We start from the raw sequence: 25,336 nt of genomic DNA, 5'->3' as shown, positions 1-25,336 counted from the left end.
TGTGACTGTCTTGAGAACTGTCTCTCGCAATCTCTGCAGCAATTGTTGCTTCTGCTCTATTTCTTCATTCAACATTTGCAGATAATTTGGAAAAACAGGACATTCTATGGTATCCTTCGTTGCATTAAAAGAGTCTTCGTAACAGAGAAAATCTCCAAGTAGTTCATCTTCTGTACGCCATGGTTTAAAGAGTTGCAAAAGAGCCAAATAGTAAAATTCTCTTTTGTCTGGATTTTCACAACTCAATTTTCGATGATTAATCAAATGACCTTTTCTCTGTTTCACTAGACATCCTTCACATCCAATGACAGCATATATTCCATTATTGATATCTTCTTTGATGTTCCTCTTATAAATATATCTTTGCAGAACTTCATAGAGACAAGCGTTCTCAAGATAAGGACTTCTATTTGGATAGTATGTATCCAACATGTTTGTCTTCAAAGTATCTGTACTTTCTGGTTCTTTCTCCGCCAAATACTCTATTTCCTGTACAGATTTCAAAACTCGGTTTCGTGTTGCAGCAAGACCTAGACTCACCCAAATGATGGTTCTAGATTTGGCATATAGACTTGCTGATGACAATCGATCGGAACATTCATATGCTCCAATTTCTCGATGTGACAACATCTTTAGACTGTAACTGTATAATTTCTTGCTTATACTCTTTTCATGTGAAATGTCCTCCCACATTTCCTTCAGTTCTGTCTTTTCTTTTTTTGTGATGTAAGACGTCACATATCGAGCCACAGCAATAGAGTTGTCATCAACGAATTGAATATCCATGTTAGCATTCCACATGGACAAAATCACTGGGTTGTAGTCGTTGATGTACTTGGACTCTTCGTTTCTTTTTAAATTGTATGTATTTTTGGGTGATTTCCTCGTCACAGTATGTCGCAGAGAAGACATCAAATTATTTACTCTTCCTTTAGAAATCACTGCTCGTGGAAAACCAAAACGACATTTTGTGTAGAACTTGTCCTTGTTTCTGAATTTTCGACGACAGTACTTTCCACAACGATGGGATTGAAAGCGTAAAACTTGTTGCCTTAAACTGTTTTCTTCAGTAGTTTTCGGAACAGCACATGTTGAATACTCTTCAATGAAGCTCATCACTGTCTCATCCGAATCTGTTCCAAATGTGGGTGCATCTTTAATCCACAACAACATATGTATGTGAGGAGCAGCTCTCGCTTGGTACTCCTTTCTCCAAAAGAAATCCAAAACCTCTCCAAGGGGAGGATTTTTTTTGTTGGTAATGAAAGACATCATAGCTTCAAATCTATGATTAAAATATCTGCATATATTCACTGGATCCAAAGAACACAGTTCTCCAGGTGTTTTGAATTCTATATTTTGTATATTTGCATTTGCCTCGCCTATAAATTGAAGTAAGTCGTCCCATGCATACTCGGCACAGCTAAGAGTGAGGAACCATGTAGGAGTTCCTAAGTTTCTTAGCATACATTTCAATTCCCCATGACGATGGTACCAATACTCGTTTGTACCACGCTGACATGCCATGAGATTGATTAGATGAGATTCCAAAATATTATCTTGCAGATTAACTTTCTCCATAAAGTCCCTCGCCGAAACATTTTGGAGATGTGCTCCACTTTTCAGTATATGGTTTACTGCATAAGAAAGCCCAGACAAGTCACTTTCATACAGTAGATGAAACAAATATGGGATGCATTGATGAAACCTTGGATCTTCAGCATATAATCTTAAAGTCCGGTATTCAGATGCTGGAATTTGAAGTGGTCGATCGTCATATCGTCCACCTCGACCTGTTGGAAATAGATGTGGGAAACAACGAGCTTCCAAACTTTCTTCCCATACACTAATGGGACTTCCTTTTGCTGATTTCATTTGAAACAAGTCAATTGCTTTCCCCATTACTTCTTTGGAATGCAAAGGATGAACAGTATAATGTTCATATATTTCTTCACTTCTAGACACATCAACTTTTTCAATTTGGCCAGCTGAACAATCACTGTCTTCATCTGCAGCTGTTTCCTCTGCTGCAACACATACATGTTTGTAGTACTCATTGTTTTTAACCAAATACAACGTTGCCTTTTTGACTTTCCTAACATCCACTAAATCTTGCCAGATTTTCTTACTCTTTGTCGGAACCCCATTAACTAGAATAACCAGAGGTTCCTCTTCCACTTTCTCTACACCAATTGTATCAATATTTTTCTTGAAATCTAGAGGCAAATAAACAACTCTTCCCTTTAATCCTCTCTGTAAATCTGAAGGAGGCAATTTCCCTATCTTAGGCTCCATGCGAACAATTGCCTGAAAAGGATGGACACATTGAATCAAAATACACTCATATGTATTTAAATCCATCAATTCAGGAGGAATGTCTACCAACTCAAGATTATTATGAACAGCTCTAGCAGGCATTCTGTTTTGATTTAATTTATCATAACAATATTTACAAATACGCTGATCAGAACTCAAATCAAAAGAATTCTCCACCCACAAATAAGTTGCAAAATCCTTCCACTCATAATTATTTATCTTTTCACTTTTTACGTATAAATCAACTAATCTAGTTTGATGCTTATAATGAGTTCGTCGACAACACACACAAGTAAAATTCGGCCTTTCACTTGATTTCACCTTAAACCTGATAATTTCCTGGTCAAACTTTTCTGTAATTGAAATCTGTACATTGTCTTCCACATTACCTTGAATTTCTGTGTCAATTTCTACACTGTCCTCTTTTTCACTAAAATAACACATCTCAATTTCTTCACAAATCTTCTTCACATCTAATTCAGTTCCATGCAAAAGAGCACTGTTTAATTGTTTAAGCTTAAGTGCTGGACTTTTTGCATAATACAACCTTCTCACTAATTTCCTCATTTTTTTATGATGCAATGCTAACATCCTAAAATGATGAAAACACTCTGACAGACTTTTCTAGAAAGACAAGCCAGTGAATGCCCTTGCAAACCTGTGTTTTCTCTCACTCTGCAAGGATCTAAGTCTTGCAACATCTTCATTTTCTGTTTTAGAGTTTTCTTACTATATGTACGTAAGAAATTACAAAACAAATCGATTGATTCCTGTCGCACACTACAAATACTACTACACTTCCAAGTGTACACTGGACCCTTAGTACGTCTCCCTAAAACTTCATCAGTTAACACCTCTTCTGGTTCTCTAGGCACAAGTTTCTCTTTTTCAATCGGACAACCGTCTTTCACCTCATATGCTCGACCACTGGTGTCAACTGCATGCACTAAATCATTCTCCTGAAAGTAACTCTCCTCATTAAAAAATGGCTCACAACTTGAACTGTGCATCCATTCTCCAGAAAAAACTTTACAAAAATTAGTCCGATTAATTACTCTTTTCCATTTACTGTTAGATTTGAAAACATCAATTGTCTTGTTAAGTGTCCTAATTCTATTGATTATTAAAATAAATATTTTTTTCTTAACTTCAAAAGCATGATCAACAATCTTCTCTACACTTCTTTTTCTTATAAAAAGCAGATCTCTGTTTACCTTTTTTAATATTTTTTAACAAATTTAAAACCACCCTATTGCGAAACATTAGTTTAAATTGATTTTGCCTTCTATTCCTATACATATTATTGTCTCCTGCTGCAGTAGTAAAAAAAATTCGGAATCTCTCCTTCCTCTTCAAATTTGCTCCCTCCTTCTCTTTTTCTACATTCTGTCCAACATTTTTTTTTTATCTACATATGTTCCGTAAGAAAGACTTAGTTGTCTTACCTGGAGCTTTTTTCCTGTTTTTTGAAGTATTTGTTGTAGGAGACTGCTTTAATTCCGTTGCTGTTTTCGATTTTTTCCGCTTACAATCTTTTCGTCTCCTTTCCCTTGAGGGCATATTTCCTTACTATTGAAATCTTGATTTAAATCTGTGGAAAACAAAAAAAAAAAAATCATTATAGACCACTATTACCAAACAACAAAACAATGACAATAAGCAAACAATATAAACACTATAATACTTCTACATATGACCTTATCTCTGTTTTTTAAATATAATTCTAAAAAAATATTTCGGGCACATGAATTACTTTTACATTATTGACAAGGATTAGATAGTATCTGCATGTTTAAAAAAATATATTTGCACATTTCACAATCATATCACCTGTGTTTCCTCAGATTAGTAAGCAGATTGTACACATGAGGTAAGGACTGTCCTGGGGAGCATAGGTGGTGAGGCCAGTGTCTAAGAGTGCACTGGACTGCACTTCATGAAGCCTATCCCCCACTGCACTCTTAGATACAGCCCTCACCTCCTTTCCACCCCTGGACAGACCTCTCTTCCACTACACTCCTCAACACAGGCATCACCTCCTATGCACCCCTGGACAATCCTCACCTTATCTGCAACCCAGAATATACCTCAACTCATCTGCACCATTAGACAGGTCTCAGTTCATTTTCACCCCTGAACACGCCTCATCTCTTCTGCACCTTGTTACCATCAATTATACTCAATGTATTGAGGCCTGTCGAAAGGCCACAGATTAGATAATGTTTGTCTAAGGGTCAGAGGAGGTAAGTCCTCTCAATTGCACTCATGGACACAGGCCTCAACTCCTTTGCGCCCCTGGACATGTCTCACCTCATCTGCACAATCCACTTCCAATTTTGAGGAAACACAGGTAACATACATTTCCTCTCTCTTGCAAACATTCCTACCAAGCATTACCATAAAAATGACACAAACCAACAGCAAACAAGCTCAGTCTGCTTCCTAATCTGAGGTAACCCAGGTAACATGATTGTGAAAGGTTCAAATATTTTTATGTAATCATGCACACACTATTTATTCCTTCTCAAAAATGTAAAAGCCATTCATTTGCCCCAAAATCGTTTTTTGAATAACATTTTAGAAACAGAGCACAGGTCCTATGTACAAGCATTCAACTTCACTACTGAAACCTCACTATTTCACAAAATAAAAATCCTCTATCTTGCAAATGTAGATACCAAGCATTATCAAAAAGCATGACACAAACCAACAGCAAAGAAGCTCAGAGCCTAATTTATGAGGCCCTGCGTTAGTTTTCCGCTGGTGATGCGTCACTTTTTGTGACGCATCGGCAGCATAAAACATGTGCCTTGTTGCGCCATATTTAAAAAATGACACATCTAGGTTGATGCGTCACTTTTTAAACCCCTGCGCCACATTATACCTGCGTCAGGTATAATGTATGCAGAGGGGGCGTTCCCCCGTAAAAAACCTTGTAATAGTGACGCAGTGAAATCTATGAGATTTCACTGCGTCACTTTTAGGACACTGTTATGTCAAAATCATGTACCTGCCTCACAGCAGGCGTAAGACTGACGCAAACCCTTTTACATGGGGCTTTCCCCATTTAAAAACACGCATTGCTGGAGTTGAGTCACTTTTCTGACACACTCCAGCAATGCGACACTTTTGCGCTTACAGATACGTCAGAAATACTGACTTATCTGTAACTCCTTGCGACATGATGCGTCATACATTAAATATGACGCATCATTGGTGTCGCAAGGAGTGCGCAGTGAAAACTGACGCATCGCTGTTTTCATAAATAAGGCCCTCAGTGTGCTTCCTAATCTGAGGTAACACAGGTGACATGATTGTGAAAGGTTAAAATATTTTTATGTAATCATGCACACACTATTTATTCCTTCTCAAAAATATAAAACCATTGATTTACCCCAAAATCGTTTTTTGAATAACATTTTAGAAACACAGCGCAAGTCCTATGTACAAGCATTCCATTTCAGTTCTGAAAACTCACTATTTTACAAAATACATTTCCTCTCTATTGCAAACATTCCTACCAAGCATTACCCAAAAAATGACACAAACCAACAGCAAAGAAGCTCAGTCTGCTTCCTAATCGGAGGTAACACAGGTGACATGATTGTGAAAGGTTCAAATATTTTTATGTAATCATGCACACACTATTTATTCCTTCTCAAAAATGTAAAAGCCATTCATTTGCCCCAAAATCGTTTTTTGAATAACATTTTAGAAACAGAGCACAGGTCCTATGTACAAGCATTCAACTTCACTACTGAAACCTCACTATTTCACAAAATAAAAATCCTCTATCTTGCAAATGTAGATACCAAGCATTATCAAAAAGCATGACACAAACCAACAGCAAAGAAGCTCAGAGCCTAATTTATGAGGCCCTGCGTTAGTTTTCCGCTGGTGATGCGTCACTTTTTGTGACGCATCGGCAGCATAAAACATGTGCCTTGTTGCGCCATATTTAAAAAATGACACATCTAGGTTGATGCGTCACTTTTTAAACCCCTGCGCCACATTATACCTGCGTCAGGTATAATGTATGCAGAGGGGGCGTTCCCCCGTAAAAAACCTTGTAATAGTGACGCAGTGAAATCTATGAGATTTCACTGCGTCACTTTTAGGACACTGTTATGTCAAAATCATGTACCTGCCTCACAGCAGGCGTAAGACTGACGCAAACCCTTTTACATGGGGCTTTCCCCATTTAAAAACACGCATTGCTGGAGTTGAGTCACTTTTCTGACACACTCCAGCAATGCGACACTTTTGCGCTTACAGATACGTCAGAAATACTGACTTATCTGTAACTCCTTGCGACATGATGCGTCATACATTAAATATGACGCATCATTGGTGTCGCAAGGAGTGCGCAGTGAAAACTGACGCATCGCTGTTTTCATAAATAAGGCCCTCAGTGTGCTTCCTAATCTGAGGTAACACAGGTGACATGATTGTGAAAGGTTAAAATATTTTTATGTAATCATGCACACACTATTTATTCCTTCTCAAAAATATAAAACCATTGATTTACCCCAAAATCGTTTTTTGAATAACATTTTAGAAACACAGCGCAAGTCCTATGTACAAGCATTCCATTTCAGTTCTGAAAACTCACTATTTTACAAAATACATTTCCTCTCTATTGCAAACATTCCTACCAAGCATTACCCAAAAAATGACACAAACCAACAGCAAAGAAGCTCAGTCTGCTTCCTAATCGGAGGTAACACAGGTGACATGATTGTGAAAGGTTCAAATATTTTTATGTAAACATGCACACACTATTTATTCCTTCTCAAAAATGTAAAAGCCATAGATTTGTCCCAAAATCGTTTTTTGAATAACATTTTAGAAACACAGCGCAGGTCCTATGTACAAGCATTCCATTTCAGTTCTGAAAACCCACTATTTTACAAAATACATTTCCTCTCTATTGCAAACATTCCTACCAAGCATTACCCAAAAAATGACACAAACCAACAGCAAAGAACTTCATTCTGCTTCCTAATCTGAGGTAACACAGGTGACACGATTGTGAAAGGTTCAAATATTTTTATGTAAACATGCACACACTATTTATTCCATCTCAAAAATGTAAAAGCCATTGATTTGCCCCAAAATCGTTTTTTGAATAACATTTTAGAAACACAGCGCCGGTCCTATGTACAAGCATTCCATTTCAGTACTGAAAACTCACTATTTTACAAAATACATTTCCTCTCTATTGCAAACATTTCTACCAAGCATTACTAAAAAAATGACACAACCCAACAGCAAAGAAGCTCAGTCTGCTTCCTAATCTGAGGTAACACAGGTGACATGATTGTAAAAGGTTCAAACATTTTTATGTAATCATGCACACACTATTTATTCATTCTCAAAAATGTAAAAGTAATTGATTTGCCCCAAAATCATATTTTGAATAACATTTTAGAAACAGAACACAGGTCCTATGTACAAGCATTCCATTTCAGTACTGAAAACTCACTATTTTACAAAATACATTTCCTCTCTACTGCAAACATTCCTACCAAGCATTACCCAAAAAATGTTACAACCCAACAGCAAAGAAGCTCAGTCTGCTTCCTAATCTGAGGTAACACAGGTGACATGATTGTAAAAGGTTCAAATATTTTTATGTAATCATGCACACACTATTTATTCCTTCTCAAAAATGTAAAACCATTGATTTGCCCCAAAATCGTTTTTTGAATAACATTTTAGAAACACAGCGCAGGTCCTATGTACAAGAATTCCATTTCAGTTCTGAAAACTCACTATTTTACAAAATACATTTCCTCTCTATTGCAAACATTCCTACCAGGAATTACCCAAAAAATGACACAAACCAACAGCAAAGAAGATCATTCTGCTTTCTAATCTGAGATAACGCAGGTGACATGATTGTGAAAGGTTAAAATATTTTTATGTAATCATGCACACACTATTTATTCCTTCTCAAAAATGTAAAACCATTGATTTGCCCCAAAATCGTTATTTGAATAACATTTTAGAAACACAGCGCAGGTCCTATGTACAAGAATTCAATTTCAGTTCTGAAAACTCACTATTTTACAAAATACATTTCCTCTCTATTGAAAAATATGATACCATGCATTTTCAAAAAGCATAACACAAACCAACAGCAAAGAAGCTCAATGTGCTTCTTAATCTGAACTCTCTATCTATATTGAATGAATCATAACTCACCTTTACAAATGCTTTGGGAGATTGAGAACAGTGTCAGATACACACACCAATATTTCTTTAGCAGAGCAAAAGGTATGTACTCCAGGCACTGCAACCATGAATGGCACAGAAAGCCTCTAATTCTACACACATATTCCTCATCGTAACCAATCAAAACTCTTCCCTCTCTATTTTCAAATTAACACCCTTGCCTCCCTCAGCCCTTTCTACCTGTTACCATAGCAACTCCCTCCTCACTGAGCTCTCAGGGTTAAAAGTTTATTCTACAATGTTGCAAATGAACTCAGCAAGGATGTTTGACCTCACAATACACCAGCTTATCCGGTGCAATCTTTCTTTTAATGACTTTTTCTTGACCATTCAAATGACTTCTTTCACAGAACACAACCATGCACCCTAACTTTCAGTTTTCAACTATCTGAATCCACCAATCATTGCTTGTGATTCAAGAGCACTGAAACTCCACAGTTTTTTTTGTTGCAAACTCCTACTGTTCCAACTGCCATTTCATTCCTACACTTCATCTGACTGCACCAGAACCTCCTCTCACCATGTACTCTGTCTGGATTATTGGACATAGCTACATTCACTGGGCTCAAAGGTATGCAGCTATCAGAAATTTTCACAACCTTGATTTACCAAATGTGCATATAAAATGGATTGGCCAAAGAGGATTGAGATGTCATCAATTGATACCATTGGTGAAAACCTTTCACCATCTGCCACACCCTGACCTTTTAATTTTGCACTGTGGTGGAAATGACCTAGGCACTTTGACTGGGGTAGGTCTGGAAATGGTCTTAAAGGACACCTTTGGGCAATTGATGACACTTTTTCCACAAACTGCCTTGGTAGATTCCAATATATGCCAAAGACAGAAATGGAAGTGGTCCAACCAATTTTGTCCACAGATTGAGAAAGCAAGGAAACATGTGAATAAATCTGTTTCTGCTTACATGAGAGACTATGGAATGGGTTCAATATACAACAACAACTTGCGTTACAACATGCAAGATATCTACAGAGGAGATGGTGTGCACTTCTCAGATGAGGGGAATAGAATATTCCTCCTGAATTTAAGATTGTGCATTGGAACCTACTTGTAGGTACCTAAATCAGCCCCAGAACCCAAAAGCTCTTTTCAGGGCTACCCTACATCTGATCACTCAAAATGATTATTTTACTCTAACTTTTTTCACTAATTTTCACCAAAGTACGCTCCCCAGGTACGCGTACCGGTGCGCGTACCGGACGCTCACCCCGCGAAAAATGTAAAAAAAAATTGGGTTTTTTGCCCATTATGGGCCTCCTAAGCCCCCCTCAGAAAACCTAGGGGGTCAGGGGGTGTCTACCGTGTCCCCTTTTACCCATTTCCAATGTTGTTTGTCCTCCATCTTGTGTCTCAAATCTACCGAAACACAAGATGGAGGACTCCCGTTGCGCTTACCGGTACGCGTACCGGGGCGCGCACCGGTAAGTGCTCCCAACATTTTTTTAAAGTTAATTTACATAAAAACCTCTGTAGAGAAGTTCACCAAATATAGAATAGACAATACTACATACCAGTCCCTACCATTTCCCCAAATTTGGTGGAATTCCATTGAGCCGTTTGGCCTGTAGCCCTGTCTAAATATCCTGAGGTAAATTACATGACAAAAACACATCTGAAGTGTTAGAATTTACAACCAATTAAAATATTACTTTCATTTTCCACTATTATTTCCTGATATTTGATTGGTTATGTACATGAATATATATAAAAAAAGAGAGGGAAACACAGCCATTTTGACTACTACTTCCTGAAGTACATTTGAAAAGGATTTTCACTGAGAACTTCAACTGCTTTCACAAAGGTAAGTTGTTATTTTGAAGAGTGAAGTATGTTGTGCACTTTAAGTTAATTTGGGAAAACATTTTCTAATAGTTATATATTATCCCTCTGTAATAGTTATAGATTGAGATAGGCTTCTCTGTTATAGTTATGGATTGAGTTAGACTTCTCTTGTATAATTATGAATTTACTTAGGCTTTATCACATACACTTTTTTATATTTCTACTTCCAGCCTGATACCATACACTGCCCAAAGATAACTTCACTGTTAAAAAATCAAAACTACCTGTCTGAACTTAAACCCAACATTGCCCTATCTCTACTGATATATTTATTTACAGCAAGAAAATGGAAGGAGAACAGAATAAAATGAATATTTCTTTCGAAATTGTTATGGAAAACAACCCTGAAGAAAATATTGCTGAGAATGATGACTTTGACTTTATGGATGAGTCTCTGGACCATGAATTACTTGAGTGTGTGGAAGCAATAGAATCACAGAATGAAAATGAGGACATTCCAGACAATATATTGTTAGAAGTTTTATTAAATTTTGAAAAAGAATCAGAAAAATAAATGTATATTTAATAATCAAAAATTGTTCGAGACATTATTAATTTTTATATGTAATTCATGAAGTAGTACCAAAATGATTATAATATAAAGTGAGACTTATAGTATACTGTGCAACTTTTTTTGTGTTACATAGTAATTTTGCTCATAGTTACTTCCTTTCTCCCACTTTATTATCTCCAATGTGTATTTGACATCTCTTTTTCATCTCCTGCCTCCATGTTGTTTCTGCTTTCCTGACAGACTATAGTATAGATTCCATATACCACAATAACTTCTGTAACAACATGCAAATTATCTACAGAGGAGACAGTCTACATTGAATTTAAAACTCTGCATTGGTACCTACATGCTGGTACTTATATCACCCACACAACACAACAACTCTATGCAGAGCTACCCTACCTCTAAGCACTTTCAATTATTATTTTACTGTTTGACTGGGTTTTTCCCATGTGTGAGGGGGGTTGAGGTGTGTGTGGGGGATGTGTGGGGTGTGTCTGTGAGGTGTGTGTGTGTGTGTGGAGGGGGTTGAGGTGTGTGTGTGGGTGTAGGTGTGGGGTGTGTGGGTGTGGGTGGGGGTGTGGGTGTGTAAGGTGTGTGTGGGGGGGGGGGTGGGTGTGGGGGGTATGTGTGTGGGATGTGTGTGTGTGTGGGATGTGTGGGTGTGTCTGTGAGGTGTGTGTGTGTGTGGGGGGGAGGTGTGTGTGTTGGATGTGTGGGGTGTGTCTGAGGTGTGTGTGTGGGGGGGAGTGAGGTGTGTGTGTGAGTGTGGGTGTGTGGGGTGTGTGTGTGTGGATGTGTAAGGTGTGGGTGTGTGGGGTGTTTGGGTGTGGGTGGAGGTGTGGGTGTGTGAGGTGTGTGTGGGGAGTGTGTGGGTGTGGGGGTGTAGGGTTATGTGTGTGGTGTGTGTGTGTGTGAGATGTGTGGGTGTGTGTGTGGGGTGTGTGCGTGTGGGTGGGTGTGGGATGTACTTGTAGGTACCTAAGAAGCCACAGAAGGTAGCTCTTTTCAGAGCTACCTTACCTCTGATCACTCAAAATGATTATTTTACACAAATTTTTTTCACTATTTTTCCCCATGGTATGCTCCCCGGTACGCTCCCCGGTGCGCTTACCGGGCGCTCCCCCCGCGAAAATCGAAAAAAAAGTACTTATTTTTTGTCCCGCGGGACCCTTTTATGGCCCCCACATCAAACCTAGGGGGTCAGGGGGGTCTACCCTGCCCCCTTTTGGATATTCCCCCCTTTGTTTTTGCCACCTCTTGTGTCTCGATCCTACTGAGACACAAGATGGCGGCCGCTCCGGACTGTTTCGAATGTTGACAGACACCCGAGAGCCAATCAGCTTTCCGCGCGCGAACTCGCGGTGCGCGCCGGGAGCGCTCCCCGGTGCGCGTACCGGGGCGCGCCTATAGATATATATATTTTTTTTAACCTAAATTACTCAAAATCCACTGGATCACATATCTTGAGACATAGCAAAGGCACATCGGGCTACCAGTCCCTACAATTTCACCAAGTTTCGTGGGAATCCATTCAGCCGTTCGGGCTAAAAGTGAGTCCAACGGCCCTATGGAAATTAACATGGGAAAAACACGTTTTGGGACCCCCCTTTTATCTCGACCCCCGCTTGACGAATCCCCCCCAAACTTTCAGGGAAGGAGCGGACCACCGCAAGGCACATTTGAGGACAATTACAGGCAGATCCCTCAATCTGCGCCAAAGTTATTCCCAATAGAATGTTGCTGATTCCCTATGGAAAACAATCCTAACTATAACTACCTACTGGCGACCGCCAGTAGGTAATATTTATATATATATATATATACATATATTACCTACTATTGGCAATAACTTTGGCGCCGGTTGACGAATCTTCGCGAAATGTTCAAAAACTCGTGGGGCGCTCTGGTCTGCTGCTATCCTGAAAGTTTGGAGGTGATTCGTCAAGTGGAGGCCGAGAAAAAAGGGTGGTTCCAAAATGTGTTTTCCCCATGCAATTTCCTACAGGAACCTTTAATCGCAGCTACAGCCCGAACTGCTGAACGGAATTACACCAAATTTGTCAAAGAGTTAGTCCTTGGTTCAGACTTCTGCCTTTTTGTTAAATGGTGTAAATCTGTTCAGTAGTCTTTTAGATATTTAAGGGAAAAAAAATATATATATATATCTGGGCATAGCCTAACGACACATCTCATCGTGAGATCTGATCGGCTGTCAGCACTTCATCCAAGAAGTGTTAGCAGCCATCTTGGGACCAATATACATGATAGCACCTTATTAAAAAGCATTGCAATTAATAGAAGGTTTTAAGACTTTAGTTACATTATAAATCATTTGTTGATGGTACCATACTCATTTTAGGAATTGTGGTGTGTTCTAAGGTGATTTTACCATGTGAAAAAGCCTTCTGCTGGGATATCATGAATCATGTTTGAGAGAAAACAATTTTTTCATACTTTACCCACAGAGGTTTGAAAGGTGATCTATAAGCTAAACTGAGAGCATATTTTCTGTAAATTCACATTATCTTTCTCAGTCATGTGAGAATGAAGTCTGACATTCTCAGTAAAACATGTACATCCAACAAGGGCAGAGACTGTCCGTTGATTCCTTTGTGTTCTACTGCAGCTTCCCAGAGTGTACAACTAGAGTGCTAACAGCCTTACCTATGACAAAGGTATAGCACACCTGAAGCCATCTTGATTTGAATAACGTGGTAACTCTTAAAACATTTAATTTAAAAAGGAACAAAATGAGTGGGTTCATTTTGCCATAGAAAGTATGATTAGTGATGCATAAAGAAAAATTATGGCACATTTTGAGTGACTTCTCAAATCCTCTTCTATTTCATTAAAAAAAATTCTAACATGCAGACTGAAACATGTACTTTCAATACCAGCAGCAGACTTCCCTGGTGAGCAGTAGCTTTACTACAGTGAGCTAATGATTCAGAATTTATTTCAATTGTGTGACACATCTGAATGCCTTCTTGATGGAACCAAAGTAAAAAACTGAAAGTATTTCCTACTGTGGAGACTGTAGTAAATGAGGAAATTAGGAAACTTCATAACAAATAAGTCTTCCAAGATGGCCACCAGAGACAAAAGAGCCCAAATGTAGCACAAATATCACTCAGATGTAGCCCAAGTATAGCCCAATGACAGAATGTCCCAGTGTTCTAAAGAACAACTAGAGAGCTAACAGTCTTACTTATGACAAAAGTATGGAACACTTGAAGCCATCTTGATTGGAATAAAGTGGTAACACTTTATTTGGAATGGAACAAAATGCGGGGCTTCATTTCGCCATAGAAATTGTGATTAGTGCTGCAGAAAGAAAAATTAGGGCACATTTTGACTTCTCAAATCCTCTTTTATTTCATTAGAAAATTCTCACATGGACATATTGGGATTTATATTACAGAGTAACCTGTCTGCCAAGATCTAAATTAGCCTTAAGTCCAAAGGTAGAACCCTTCACTGGACCCTATGCTGAGCAGCATCCGATGGAAATGGACAAGTTTGTAGGCACAAACTCCAGACGTTTCCTGCTTGGAGCTTTTCCCACCTTCATTGACAGCTTCACTGAGACCTCGTCCATCCACAATTTGTCGTCACTTAACTTACCTTTGGACCCAGGTTGCTGCCTTGCCCCGCTGAGGACCCTACCCTCTCAGAATAATTCTAAGTCTGAAAGTAACTCTTTAAACGGGACCTGTCTGGGCCTCTTGTATCTGACCCAAGCTCCATCGTGGTTGGCCTTGACTCTTCCCTTTGTAAGTTGTCCGCGGTTGGCGCTACACTCTTTTTAGTGCTAAATTGAATTCAAATATTTAAAATTCATATTTCAAGTTCCCTTTATTGAATATTTGTATATAAAATGTTATCTTGTTTTATAAATTGGAGTGCGATTTTTGTGTTTCTAAATGCTTTACACATAGGTTGAGCTCAAGTTTAAATTACTGAAAACTTTACTAGACCTAACAAGAATAGTGTCATTATTACCTGTGGTCGACGAGCAAATATCCCAATAATCCATCTTCTCCTAATAAATATATATTTTTAAGTAAAAATGCTTTCAACACAGTATAATAAATACATTGCACCTTAGTAAAACATTGTATACTTGGTTTTGTTAAAAATGTCCACAGCCTATAGAACTTGTGTGCTGCTCTCACATGAGCTGCACACATCTTTTCTCGCTTTCTAATTTTATGCATTTTAGCCAACCACTCCTGAATTGTCACATTTATTTTAGTTTTTCATCTCTGGAGAATGAATGATTGAACTATGAGCATCGAGCTGAATGATAGTTTATTATACTTATCTGTAAGACCCATTAAAGGCGAATAACCAAGTAACACTATTGTAGGATCATTTGCAGTTTGAATTTTTAATTTATTCAAGCAGTACTCCAATACTCATTCCCTGTAAGAATCTAGACTGGAGTATCCAAATACAATATTAGACTAGTTTCCCTTTTCTCCTTGATCACATCGAAAGCAAGTGGCTGTAAGTTTGTGTTGAGCTAATTTAAAAATAAGGGAGTACAGTAAATTAACCACTTTGTATAAGATTGACCCTTCTTAAGACTGAAAAATTTATTTTAATAACTTTACTTCACAACTCCAATGCCATTGCGATATTTGTATCCTTCCTCTATGTATTTGAAATTCTCAAAAAAATATTTCTCTTTTGTGTTAACTAAATAACTAAGCCAACTGATCTTACATTCACCTTGACAATTAGCTCTGAAATCAAATCCTTGTTAACAAAAAAAGGTATTTTCAAAGCAAAAGACACATTAATCATCAGGTCATTCTCAGCACAATACTTTTCAAAAGCCTCCAATGGTCTCTGCATACCAACAGGTGTAAGATCCATAATGATCGTTTCATCTGCATAAATAGAAATGGTATTTCAACTTGCCCCAACCTTGGCAGAAAAGACCTGACTTTCATCAAGGTACTGGGGATGTGTGTTATGTAAATAGAGAACAGAAAAGGGGCAAGTATTCAGCCTTGCCTCAAGCTATTTGAGGTCTAGATTGTTTTGGAAAGGGCTCCATTACTCCTCAACTCTATTTGGGTTTATATATTTGCAGCCCTTTGAATCAGTAGAATGTTACGACATTTCAAGGGCTGTTAGCAGATATCAGCAACAACCAAAATATTTCTACTAAGATTATTACATGCATGCATTATAAAAAATACAGCTGACTTATTCCCTATGTTCCAATTCAGGAAAACTGAACCAAGAAAGAGCAACTTAGGGAGCTAAAAAGGAATTGCTGTTTGTATCTACTGTAGAAATACTCCCTTAAAATCAGATGAGAAACGCCAACTCCACCACATCAACGTCTTCCTATCAAAAAGACCTGATGCTCTATCTAACAGAGAATATTGATCAGGAGGCAGGACCATAGCTGCACTAAAAAATCAGAGTGCATAGATGAGACTTTGTTTTTAATTTTAAAGGGCATTCTGGGTAAGATTAAGCAGATGAAGCAGTAATGGATAGAAACCACCAGTGGGGTAAAGGAGTGATTTGATAACATGGATGACAAAACAACACAGATTCTGGATAAAATCATGCAAAGGGAGCAACCAATTCCCAACGGTGAAGATAAAATGTCCACATGCGTAGATCAGATAGGACATTTTGAGAAAGAGTTAGCATACCCGAAGAATAAGCTGTAAGAGTTGAAAATTATTCCAGACATTCAAATCTGAGATATTCCATTATGTAAAGATGATGTTGCTGGTGCCAAAGCATATATTGAGGAATTAATAAGGATCTCTGTCATCCTAGAGTAAGCTCAAGATCAAACTGTACAGTCGGCACATAGTGTTCCATCACACATCACCCCTTAATGCAAAGTATCCTAGAACAGCGCTGATCAACTTTTCAGGTTATGGGGTCAAGTAACTGATACTCAATAGAGCAATTCAAGAAAGGCTGTTTGAAGTTCAACAATAGGTTTTGTTTCTAACTTTTTCCAATATGACTACAGAAATGGGTGTCAGGTGTGTGTGATTTGGGTCAGGTGTATAGTATCCTAATCCTGCTCATGCGGCGGTCTCCACAAAGTAGGTGCAACTTCAAATACGGTTGTAAAGTTACTAATAGTAACTTTTCAATCATAAAGTATGGTGTAGAAGACCCAACCACCTGAACTGAGGGGCTGGAGACATACAAGTCTAAACACACACATTGTGAATACCAAAAAGTAGTAATGGTACTCCTGGTGTTGTAGTAAATGTACAAATGACTGCATTTACACATGAGCATTTACCTTTGTGAATAGTGGCCATTGACTTGTTTAAAACACATTATACTCCTTCACCTAGAAAACACAATGTAATAACGAATGGATGGGTTGTAACATTGTTAAGCTACTGATCCTACACGTCAGTATTAATTTGTTAAGTCTGCTATTCAGTTATCCTTAATGTATTTGAAATATTGAAAAGGGGTTTAAACCAAAGATAATTTATCTTTGACTATTAATCAATATATGGCAAAAATTTGTCAAAAGCATATTATAAACTTCAATCACACTAACAAAAGTGTGAATCACTCTAAAGTAAATAAATAAAAATGCAAGGTTCCAAACAATTAAGAAAATGAAATGATTACACTAAATCTGATGTCAAGCATGGTATATTTTAATGACTAACACTTTTTTTTTACAGCTGGATTGGAAAACTTGAATTTCCTCAATCTGAATAACAACATGCTTCAATCCATTCCTCCAGAAATATACAGGTACTTAGTGAAAAAATGCAATTCTTGTGTATGGTAACTTACCTTTTCCAGTCATAAAGCATTAATATTGTGCTTTAGTAATCCAATGCTTAAATTGACTGCTACTCCTAACAGCAAATCAAAGATATAATTGTGTTTTTATAAGTCATGTTATGATGAATATGGCTTCTTTTGATTTTTGGCAAGTTTAATAGTCCAAAGTAGCTTAAAAAGGTTTCAAGTACCAGTAGATATATTTCAAATGGGCTACCATACAAGTTTGAAAAGATTGTGGCTTAATGTCACTTTGGTGCAAATCACCTCTCTCTTGAGTTAAAATAATGTGAATTCTGACATTTTGAAGGAGCAGGGGTACTCTAGCTCCATCAAATTTAAAAGCATGTATCCTCAGGTTGTTCTCCATGATGTAGGAGATATCTGGAATTCTAGGATGTGAGAGTTTCTATAAGTTTTTACAAATAAGGCATTCTGTGTCAGCATTTTGTGGTCTAAGACAACACCCAATTTTAGGTCAAACTCTTTTGATTACCATTTAAGGAAGGAACTATTTCAGATCTTTATCAAGACTCAAAATTCCATTAATAAATTAAAGATTCTGGTCATAATTAAGATCTGGGCAAGAAAGATGGGTAAAATATTCACAAAGGAGGTTTTTTAGCTGGTCCCTCTGAGACATGCACAGGCTCGCCATCTCATCCAATCTGCAATAAATGTATACTTTTTAAAATCCTATTATACTGTACACAAGAAAGGCTGCATTGGGTGATTGGAACATCTCTTTGCTATGTACTCAGTGAAGTGGGGCTTTAGGCACCTTGAACATGTGATTTGGTGGTACACATGGTAGATAGGTCTTTATTCATTTGAGCATGGTTTCCGATATTGGTATAGAGTCAAAAAGAAGGTGGTGTTAATGTGAGATGTAATTAAACTTCCAAAGAAATTACAGGGTTTAATATTTATATGGAATACTAGTGACCAGATTGATTAATACCCAGTTATAGGGATCACATGAGGACAAATTTGAAATATATATTGCTCACAATATATATTTGACCAATTTCAAACAATTGGTCAAATTTCTAAGTTCAGAAACATATGTTGTATTTATTTGAGAAATCTGAATTAAAATAAGGGTGGTTTAAATGACCCAGTAACCCAATACTGTGTTTTAGCTCTTCCTTAAAGAGAGCTTTTAACTTTCCTGCAGCATAGTGTTTTTACCATCCTTTTGATTTGATGCCTTGCATCCTTCCACTGTTCTCATCTGGGATGAGAAGGATTACTCTTTTTCTTTCAGCACTCCATTGGAGTACATGTGTGTTTTTACTCTGTCCAACATGGGCTGCTTGTCCCTTTTCACCCCCACTCCCTGATTTGCTTTGCCAGTATTGACTACAGAGCAGCTTTATCTGCCTTCCACATGTTGAATGAAAGCCCGAACCCTGGCACACAACAACAGTATTTATGGTACTCATTTATGGTACGGGGGGACTGCTCCATTCAAATAAGCTTGTGTAAGAGGTGTTTCAGTTGTTTGTCATGTTGAAGGCAAACTGCAAGCAGCACTTCCTCAGACTTATGTTTTGTTCATTTAAGGACCTGCAACTACTCCTATGTGTTATTGTTAAGATGGAACACGTGCACTAGGCTTTATAAAATCTGTTCTGTTTTATGTGTGAAATTTGAAAAATAAACCACGGTTTATAAACATAGAAACTTTAGAGTTCAATGTTTGGTTTTGAGATAATGTAAGTTATATTTGCTTTTCCTCTGATTGACAAAATATCAAGCACACCGGATTATATAACAAAATTATTGTGGTCCAAACATCGACCTCACAAATATCAACTTTTCATACCTATAATGTAAAGTGCAAACATTTTGTCTACAAAAATATCGGCATCCAAAATATCAACATTATAATGATAAGTGCATGTGTTTAATTATAATTAGTCTATCCGGTTTTAGGTTTAAACCTACAATAACTGAAAAAACCCACCTTAAGGGAAATAGCTCTCACCAGTGTAAACATATTAACACTGAAAAAACACCCACACAACCACAAACTAAATATCATTCAAAGAAAGGAAAAGGAGTGTGAAAGAATCATTTTTATTTCTTACTGAAGGGGCCAATACACTGTAAATTTGTTATACAAGGTAGCAGCAAGAAAGAGTGGGCTAACATTATTCTGCTTTAGTTTTGTTGTTTAGGGATGTCACTAAAATATTGTTTTTTCTTCCTTTTGCTTTTTTCAGTTTTGTGGTCTTAGGTCTAAAGATGCAGGGTTTAGAAGCATATTTTAGGTCTTGTTTAATTATTCTAACACTGTAGAAAATCAGGAAATATCAAAATCATATTTGATATTTTGGCTATGTTTGATCTTTTCACTTATAGGTAAACTGGCTGGTTTCATAAGAATCTTTCCCAACGTATCCCATCACATTTAGCCACATAGAATGGGTAAAACCCCTTGATACATCAGCCCCCTTTTCTAGTGAGTCAGTATTAATAATAGGTGAATTGCCAAAGACACTAGGCTTCCAATAGTCAATGCAAGGTGTAGTGACAGGTATATGTGAAAGGAGTGCTGTCATCAAGCATCTGAGATAGTGGTGAAAACATGACACCAGACTTTTGGAAAACATGGAACGCAGTGTCACTTGGAATACTGCTGCTAAATGTTCTTACCAAGTTCAACAAAGATTGGAGTGATATTGTTTGCATTTGATTCAGCTGCGTATATGAAAAAGTTGTGTGATGTCAAAATCGATACTGAAGTTGAAGTGCTTTTCTTTAAGAGATCCTTGCCATTTGCTAGATGGTTTGCCGAAAGCATTTTAACAATCTTCAGAGTTACTGAAATATGCTAATTACTTTTTTGTCCATTCGGGCGCACTGTTTTGATATGCACGGGAACTGAAACGTAAATGTATCTAATTTTGTGCTTCGTGTAGCATCAAAGAAAGAGGCATTCCAACTGTGCCATTTAGCTGGTGGTTCTCGGACCTAGAGGTCGTGAATGCTGTATTACTCATGAGGCAACCTTTTACATACTCTTTGCTGAGTGATGATGCCAAAGGCAATACATGCGAGGATCTTCTATCTCGTATTGATAGTGATGTGAAAAAAGTACACTCTACAGCATTCTTAGATTTTTACTTGAAAACATGACTGCTGTAGTGGACATAATGAACAAGAATTTGCATAGCCAATAGGTATCGCATCTGGGACCTTTTAAGTGTTTAGTCAGATCTATTGGCTTTGCCAATCTGTTTAAGCTATGCTGTGGAACATTGTGGCTGCTGTACAGCATGTTAAAACCATATATTAAAAAAGTGGTAATCATTTTTGTTACCTTAGATATAACCAAGAAGGCAACAGAAGGGGGTTGGGAAATAGTACCTGAAGTACAACACATGCAGTGGACATACACTAGGGGAGAATCGACAGATGCCAGATTCCGGGGGCAGACTGAGGCAGTGCTGAATGATGCTGAGGTTGGTGGTGTGCTAGTGCAGAGGTGATTCTCAGGTGACACTGAATGATGCGTGGGTGATGCTGAGGTAGTGCTAAGTGATACTGTGGTGCTGCACTGGTGCTCAGGTGGTGCGGATTGATGCTGAGTTGGTGCTGTGCTGGGGTGATGCTGCGCGTATGCCTAAGTGCTGCTGCATTGGTACTACATTGCTGCTGAGTTGGGGCTGTGCTGTTACTGAGGTGGTGCAGTGCTGGTGCACTGATGTGGAGGTGGTGCTGCGCTGATGTTGATGTGGTGTTGCGCTGATGCTGAGGTGGTGCTGCGATTATGCTGAGGTGGTGCTGACCTGGTGGTAATGCACTGATAATGAGGTGGTGCTGTGGTGGTGCTCAGGTGATGCTGAGTGATATTGAGATAGTGGTGAGTGATGCTGAGCTGGTGCTGATTAATTCTGAGGTGGTTGTCCTGCGCTGGTTCTCAGGTGGTGCTAAGTTGGTGCTGTGCTGAGGTGATGCTGCGCTGATGTTGGAGAAGAGCAGTGTGAGGCACAAGGAAGGAGAGTGAGGACAAGAGCAGCATGAGGCACAAGGATAGAGAGTGAGGAAAAGAGCAGCACAAGGCACAAGGACACAGAGAGAGGAGAAGAGCAGCATAAAGCACAAGGACGCAGAGTGAGGAGAAGAGCAGTGTGAGGCATAAGGACAGAGAGTTAGGAAAAGAGCAGCATGAGGCACAAGGAAGGAGAGTGGGGAGAAGAGCAGTGTGAGGTACAAGGATTAAGAGTGCGGTGAAGAGCAGTGTGAGGCACAACGAAGGAGAGTGAGGAGAAGAGCAGCGTGAGGCACAAGGAAGGAGAGTGAGGAAAAGAGCCGCATGAGGCACAAGGACACAGAGTGAGGGGAAGAGCAGCATGAGGCACAAGGACACAGAGTGAGGAGAAGTGTAGTTGGAAGGACAAGGACAGAGTGAGTAGAAGAGCAGCCTGAGGCACAAGGACGAAGAGTGGGGAGAAGAGCAGCGTGAGGTACAAGGATGGAGTGTGCGGTGAAGAGCAGTGTGAGGCACAAGGAAGGAGAATGAGGAGAAGAGCAGCATGAGGCACAAGGACACAGAGTAAAGAGAAAAGCAGCGTGAGGCACAAGGATGGAGAGTGAGGAGAAGAGCAGCATGAGGCACCAGCTAAGGAGTGCCCAACATTTGTATTTCACGTTGCAGACATGAACATAAATGTCATTGCTCTTGCCAAATGGAATTTCACTGCCACCAAACACCACAAGGTTATGGCCATGTAGCAAAACTAGGAGAAGAATTATTTGGGCACAATTTTGGCAGAAAGTCAATATCAAAGCAGAACAGGACGTGGCTCTAATTTTAAATCGTGGTGTTTCACTAATTCCAACAGTTAAAAAATCCTCATTTTTAATTATTAAAGTAAGTCTCTTTATCTGTACCACTGATTCTCCATTAATGTTTATAAACTATTTAATACTGTCTAGCTAGGACCCCAGTGGATCTGTGAGAGCAAGAGATTGCATAAGACGCCCTGCCTACAACTTTGATTAAGAATAGACCCCTAAATCTAAAATATTGTTTAAAAAACATAAACATGCGCAGGCACTTGTCTGAAATGCAACGCATTCAAATAAAAAATAAAACAACGTAATATTGAAGTCTACATTATAGCGCATTTCATACAAATGCATAAAAAAATATATTTGTAATTTATATTAAAGATTAAAATGCAACATGAACATATTATTATTATTTTCTATATAGAGCAGAGTTTGTATTCAGCCATCACAAATAATATTTGAAGCTGTTGCAAAAATCATGATTTTTAAAATGCTAAAAACATAAAGATAGTAACGCAAAAGAGAAATAATAAAATATTTATTATTGTAAAATATAGAATTTTAAGTTAACTATGTTCAAAAAATCTTTCAAAAGTTTCCAGGATAACGTAACATATAATTACCAAACTCTAATCTAACCTTATTAAACAATAAATAAAAAACAACTGAAATGCCCTATTCAGGCTATAAGCATACAATCTTAATGATGATATAATTGTTTTTTGTGTGCACTTTAAATGAGCTTCACTTCTGCTGGCAGCTTTCTTTCAAGATGAAACTTTGCACTTTCTTCTTCATCCTGACATAATCGCCCAAGGGTGTTTAAATACAGCCAAAAATAAAGACTCTGTGAGGCACCTGCCTGAAGAACGACGACAAATGTTTTTGCTATTTAAAAGTTATTGAATGTGACAAGCCTTCCCACAATACTCACGGACACAGAGCCTGGGAGCATTTACCACTGAAGAGACCCGATAGTCATGAAGCCAGATTGAAGGCTATAGATTGAGAAGAGGGATGGAGGTTAGGTAAATAAAGTGACCACAATCTAATGGGATCGCGTTGAACAAATAAAAAGGTAAATGTTTTTTTCAGGAAAAAAAGAAATACCAGTGGACTTATACTCCCAATGTTTAATCAGATGCCTACAAATAAAAATATATTTGCTTTGCGTTAAAAAAACAGAGAAAAAAGAACACACCTATTTCAAAATATGATTGACCAAATAAATAATTAAAAGCATCTTTTAGCTGAAATACTGCACAGTCCAATAATAATATCACGGACACAGAGCAGGGCAGCATCCACCACTGAAGAGACCCGATAGTCATGAAGCCAGATTGAAGGCTATAGACAGAGACAAGGGACTAGTGACGAGATTGGGTAAATAAAGGGACCACAATGTAATGGTGCTGTGCCGAATAAATAGAAAGGTCAGAAGAAAGAAAACCAAATACCAGTGGCCTTATCCTACTTTGGTGCAGTACGTGGGTTTCTGCATTTGAACAGGGACTTATGTGAGAGAACAATGTTGAGCATTGTTGCCATACCCTGTGTGCACTTGGACCACCAAAGCCCATGAAAGCTTCTCTGATTATTGTCCCAAGTTGGGGTAGATAGAACCTCGGACTCTGACAACACGTGGGCAGTGAGGGATACAGGGGCAGCTGACTGCATATGTCCACCAGGTAAGTAAGGCACTGGAGTGGACAGTGCAGACTGCAGCTGGATGCTTAGAAGCGCCCCTGAGGGAAAGTGAACAGTGGCTTTGGGAAGAGCTGACTAAGAGTCTACCGGATTGCGGTGCTGCAATGAGGCGGGCAGTAAACATAGCTGTTAAGTGCACCCGGTACCTTGTAGAGCGAGCTTGAATACATGGCGATTGAGCTCTGCAGCTTCAGTTATTCCCCACGTTACTTGCAAATTTCAGAGTCGCCAATATGTTGCCCTGAAAAGAGAGGGGGTAGTCCTAACCGACAGAAGAAATATACCAGCACCAAATGAGCTAGTCGGGGAGGGGCGGTAACCTTCAGAGGCAGGTCTGCCTTTAAGAGATGAAAGGAGCGGGAGACAGTAGGGGGGCAGACACACAGAGAGAAAAAACAGACAGCTTGAGGCGGCGAAGGGAGTAGGAGGAGACAGACCGATACAGAAGGGTGGTGACTGACCAGGAGGAACCGAGAATGCGTTGCTTCGGACTAGGCTGTGAAGAGAGGAGGGGCGATCACATGCCGTGACAGGAGAAAGCGTGAATGAATTGCGATGGCCAACCAAATTGAACAATGAGTGAATTCGCCTGGGTTGGAACATGTTCCCAAAGAAGGGACAAGCACCAATAAAAAATGCAGCATTTCCGACTGACCTAAAAATGAACCAATGGCAATTGATAGGCTTGTTTGAAGCCCATATTGTACATACATAAGGTCTTGCAGACAGTGCATGTGCGCTGCCTAGGTTCGACCTAACAAAACTAGAGTCTGAAAACACCCTTGTTTACCAAGTGTTTAGCATCATTTGTGTAGACGTGAAACATCTCCTTGGGAGTAGGCTGGGTGACACTTTTAGTGACTTTGGTACTGCAATATGTTCAATGTTAGATGTTAAGGAACAATTCAGGGAATGTTATTTTGCAGTCCATGAGAAATGGATTGCAGTGATGCATAGAAATGTCCCTTCACCAACCATGGCATTTGCAGTCAATGAAGCCTCACTGTGGTACACTGCACACTTTCTAGATCCCTTGCGTAAAGGGGAATTTTCTCAGAACTTTTTAAAGTGTTGCTTCATTTTTGACCGCTACA

The 25,336-nt window shown here is 38.7% G+C and overlaps 1 protein-coding gene across 1 annotated transcript in view; it reads left to right on the top strand.

Annotated features, from left to right (window-relative positions):
- LRRC69 (leucine rich repeat containing 69) overlaps positions 1 to 25,336 on the top strand; it is a 290,134-nt gene that overhangs the window by 90,604 nt on the left and 174,194 nt on the right. The window contains exon 3 of the mRNA XM_078687056.1: positions 17,627 to 17,699. Coding sequence (XP_078543182.1) covers positions 17,627 to 17,699 — 73 coding nt within the window. The remainder of the gene's footprint in view (positions 1 to 17,626; positions 17,700 to 25,336) is intronic.

The sequence above is a fragment of the Lissotriton helveticus genome, chromosome 4_1 (genome assembly GCF_964261635.1).
Source record: "Lissotriton helveticus chromosome 4_1, aLisHel1.1, whole genome shotgun sequence".
Classification (NCBI taxonomy): Eukaryota; Metazoa; Chordata; class Amphibia; order Caudata; family Salamandridae; genus Lissotriton; species Lissotriton helveticus.
Note: the sequence above shows the minus strand (reverse complement) of the source record. Positions and strands in the feature narration are given on the sequence as shown.